This window comes from Rhodnius prolixus, unplaced genomic scaffold (assembly GCF_049639745.1).
Source record: "Rhodnius prolixus isolate KJV_2025 unplaced genomic scaffold, Rpr scaffold_7, whole genome shotgun sequence".
Lineage (NCBI taxonomy): Eukaryota > Metazoa > Arthropoda > Insecta > Hemiptera > Reduviidae > Rhodnius > Rhodnius prolixus.
Window position 1 is genome coordinate 38,089,243 of NW_027411582.1, and position 4,509 is coordinate 38,093,751.

Here is a 4,509-nt window from a genome sequence, read left to right on the forward strand (position 1 = left end):
CGAATCATCTTTTTCTGCAACCATGTAGGAATGTTCTCATTACTCAATTAAAATCCGGCTGTGTAATACCCAACTTTACCTCAGTAGTGGGGAAAATACCCATTAGTGTCACTTTCCTCACAAGTGAGTGAAAAAACTTTATTGTGCTTCCTTGATATAAGAAGTTTTGTTATTAAATATTTTCTGTAAAACTTTAATAAGCTTATTTAAATTTATTTTATCTAAATAATTAAAAAACGAATATTAAAAAAATAAAATAAATATTGAATGGAATATAGAAATAAAAGTAATATTTTAATAAATAATTAGATATTTTTAATTATAACAGCTAAAAAGGTTATAGTGTTACCTTATAGAAATTTAAAATGGATTCTAGTGATTCCTGTATAGTTATTTTTTTTTAGTTAATAACCCTAATGGTTGCAGAAAAAATATAATATTTAACTCGAGTGTAAAGTATTTTCCGCACCTGGTAAATAATACTATTACGTAGTCTTCCATTCGCATTCCTTTTTATTGTCGAATAAAAAAAAAAAAATCGTTTCTATCATTGGTTCCTATGATTTTACGTTCTTAAAATATTCTGTACGTAAACAAATTTTGTTTTTTCTTATGCGAAAAAGTGAAAAAAAAGAGAAAGAGGGATATTTTTCAAGTATCTGCATTTTATTTAAAATTTAACTGTTGATTTAGGAAAAAAATTACTTCAATACAAGAGATATTAGTTTGAAATAAAGCGGCCCTCCTGAAAACAAAATTTTTATGGTTACGATTATTCCCTATTCTGTAAACTTTATTATTACGATAAACTGCATAAATTTTCACTCTTTTCTTCAATAAATTATCCCATTCGTATTTTTTAAAGTGAATAATTAAATTAATATAAATCATTTAAATAAAAGCTGTATTTGTAAGTGCAATGTTGGCAACAGTGTTTAATACAAAGAAAACATCAGGTCCAGTCTTTGGATTGGAAGTTTCGTGTCGTCTGTTTGAATTGTGAGTGTTTTATTTTTTGTTTGTTTGTAATTCTATTGTATTTATTTGTTTTCCATTCTATAATCAAAATTGTGGCCACACTACAACCAGTTTTGAGCAAAATGAAGATGGCAGACGGGACAACAATTTTAAGAAGAAATCGTCCCGGCACTAAGGCTAAGGTTATCATTTTTTTTTTTATTTATCTGTTATAATTTATTTATTTTTTTTTGTTTTTCTAAAAATAATGCATTAATTCTTTAAATTTTGGCTTTATATTTTTTTTAATTAGGCATAATTGATAAGTTTTTTTTGTATTCTTTAAAACATTCATTTTGATATTCTAGTCGTTTAATGGCTGGCCAGATGAACCATTTGAAGAAATGGACAGTACTTTAGCTGTTCAACAATATATACAACAACAAATTCGTAAAGAACCATCAAATATTGAAATAATTTTAACACCCCCAGAAGGGCAAGATGAGGGCGTTTGGAAATATGAACATCTCAGGTAAGTTTGTTTAGCAAATTATATTGAAACTTATTTTGGATAGTTTTTTTTTAAACTTAATTACATTAAAGTGTGATAAATATTTGTATGCTTATACAGCAACTTATACAATAATAATGGCAAAAACATTGTAAAAATATTTACAACTTTTAAGTATAGTTTTTTTTTAAAGGTGGACATTGACATATAGAATTCTTGCACAATAATGAGTCTGGTACATGTAGGTTCGAAGTTTTCTTAAAAGGCAAACAGAAATAAGATGTAGTCAGTTACGTTTACATTTAACCCCAATACACAATCTAGTTGATTCATTAAATCTCGCTAATTAATTTTGATTTTGAATTAGGAGTAAAGCACATGTTTTAGGGGTAAGATAAAAAGTAAAAATAAAAACCAATGCTCCAATCCTTATCGGACTTTTAAAATGGCCCCATTTTATGTCTACATGGTTTGGTTCACTTCATTTTGGTCAAATGTCAGCATTGTATTTCAGACAGTTTTGTATGGAACTGAATGGATTGGCGGTTAGACTTCAAGGAGAATGCCAACCGGAAACGTGTACCCAGATGACTGCCACAGAACAGTGGATATTTCTTTGTGCGGCACATAAGACTCCAAAAGAATGTCCGGCTATAGATTATACCAGACACACACTAGATGGAGCAGCTTGTCTCTTAAATAGTAATAAATACTTTCCTAGCAGGTTGGTGTCATTTTTATTATAACTAATTACCATAAACATTTATTAGAAGAAGTGAGTTGCAAAACCCACTTAGACGCGTTTTTAAGTAGACTGAAAAAATTAATTATTTTTTAAAACAAATACCTTTTGCATCAAAAACTTGATTAAGTTTCTTAGAGGAGGACCAATATTAGTGAATAATATTGGTATAGAAATATCTGAAAATCTTATGTTCCTTTGGATTAAGATACTTTGGCGGATACTTGAACGTAAATTTAGATCACCATTTGTTGCAAGTGAATTGTATCATCGCATCTCATTCTTTCCTTGATAGAAACTGTGTTCAGCTTGCCCTGATGTGTAGGATTTGATTTTTTTTTAATTGTGTTAATTCTATTTTCTGTTCATTCATTCCCTTCATCTTATTCAGTAACGTAACTGGCCAATAAAACAATCCTAATAAAATAATTAGTAAAACAAAATAAAATTTAATAAAATGTGAGTTCCCACGCGGAGGTCCCGGGTTCGAATCCAGCTGCTGACCCATAGATCCTTTTGTAGGAGCTTCTTACAGACCACTGTTCGGTGATGGACAGTGTTGTCTGTTACGAGAGAACACTGTCCGAAAGGCCGGCAGTGCGCTGAAAAAAACTCCGGGCGCCAAATAACCTGGGATGTTGAGCGCCTTAAATAGAAAAAAAAAAGTAACATAAAATAAAATGTGAGTTAAAAGAACACAAAGGGAAGAGACAAAGCAGTGTAACGTAGATTTTAGATGTTAGATTGGGAGAAAAAAGAACCAAACAAATAAATAAATGATCGATTGGCCAAACTTGCGTTGCTTTGTTTCATAGTTGAATTAGAACGAAGCTATATGCACTTTAGTTTATATGACATTTGTTTAATTGTAATGATACATGGATGCAGTAATGTATGCACTTTAGATATACTTTTGCTACAAGTTTAGGTGTACCCCTTTGGTGCACCAGTCGAAAGATTTATTATTTTATGAATTACAAATATTTTTATACAACAAATTTGTAATTATTATTTTTTTATATACCTTTCTATAGGGTTAGTATAAAGGATTCATCTGTAACAAAATTGGGATCTGTTTGTAGACGTGTCTATAGAATATTTTCGCATGCTTATTTCCATCATAGAAGCATTTTCGACGATTTTGAGGTATGTAAATTTTTAAATATTAAATTAAGTTTGAACTTTTGTAAGTTTGTTGTGCACTTCTATTGTTGGTGGGAGAGAAATAGATGAGCATTAAAAAAAAAATCTTCAAAATATTTTAAAACTTTACTCTGGAACCTTTTCTGACTTTAATGTAAACACTGAGTAGCGCTAATGAAGTTAAATATATGTTAATTATTTTTAAGAAAACTATGCTAAAGTTACGGATTTCTAGTATTTATCGGAGTTTTTTTTTTATTCAAATATTATGTTTCAAGAACCTTGAATTACATGAATTCAGGGATCGAAAAAAGAAGTTAAATTTAAAATCACAAGGGAACACGCGTGCGATGACTTGATTGAAAAAAGCTCGGGGCTTCAATAAGAACTTTTATAATCACAATTAAGAGCAAAATAATGTTTGTGTAACTCTCATTTTATTATTATTATAATCTTTGTTAAATTAAAAAGCTCGGAGTGAAGCTAAAACTTATTGAAGAAAAGCTTTTCGACGAATTTTCCTGCCCTAAATGAATTGCATTTAAAAGAATTGTGATTGGATTGTTCTTTACCATGTAATTTTCTTTCTTGTTCACAGAATGAGACATACCTATGCCGTCGGTTCACCCATTTCATCACGAAATACAATCTAATGTCTAAAGATAATCTTATTGTACCAATAGTAGAAGTGGGTGGAGGTGTTGTAGCCAACCCAGTAGAGACTAGCCAGACTGGTGGGACAGGCGAATCTGAAGCATGAACCAACACTCCTTACCATCGTATCACCAACTTCATCAACCATGTCTTCAACCTCTGACCAACTAGGGAGCGCACTACAGGCAGGCGGGTCTCCTACAGTCGGTGGCCCGGCTACAGTTTATATCTTTATATTTGTTATTACCAACAGAAAAACAAAAGCCTGTTTCATAGGAATTCACCTTTTTTTTTTTTTACTAATTCATTATTGGTTATTTAAAGTCATAATCTTGTAAAAGAATTCCATGAAAAGATGCGGGCCCCCGTCCACATCCATAATTTTGGAAATTGGATCTTTCCGAGTAGTCACAGTCGCCTTTCGAGCGGCATTCGTTATAATCTAACGTAAAGTAAGTAAACTATGAAATATGCCCGAAGTTTCAAGACAAAGATGTATTTT

General features: G+C 30.8%; 1 protein-coding gene across 1 annotated transcript; it reads left to right on the top strand.

Moving 5' to 3' along the window:
* The first annotated feature begins 951 nt into the window (after positions 1–951).
* Positions 952–4,192, top strand: Mob4 (MOB kinase activator 4). The gene is made up of 5 exons (XM_074115297.1): positions 952–1,160; positions 1,326–1,489; positions 1,983–2,192; positions 3,245–3,356; positions 3,952–4,192. Exons 1-5 carry the CDS (start codon positions 1,101–1,103, stop codon positions 4,111–4,113), a joined length of 708 nt encoding a protein of 235 aa, XP_073971398.1. The 5' UTR covers positions 952–1,100; the 3' UTR covers positions 4,114–4,192.
* The last annotated feature ends 317 nt before the right edge of the window (positions 4,193–4,509 follow it).

Coding starts and splice junctions, on each gene's coding strand:
- Mob4 (XM_074115297.1), top strand. CDS start 1,101: ATGAAGATGGCAGACGGGACAACAATTTTAAGAAGAAATCGTCCCGGC. Junction 1,161..1,325: donor GTCCCGGCACTAAGGCTAAG/GTTATCATTTTT, acceptor TTGATATTCTAG/TCGTTTAATGGCTGGCCAGA. Junction 3,357..3,951: donor GCATTTTCGACGATTTTGAG/GTATGTAAATTT, acceptor TCTTGTTCACAG/AATGAGACATACCTATGCCG.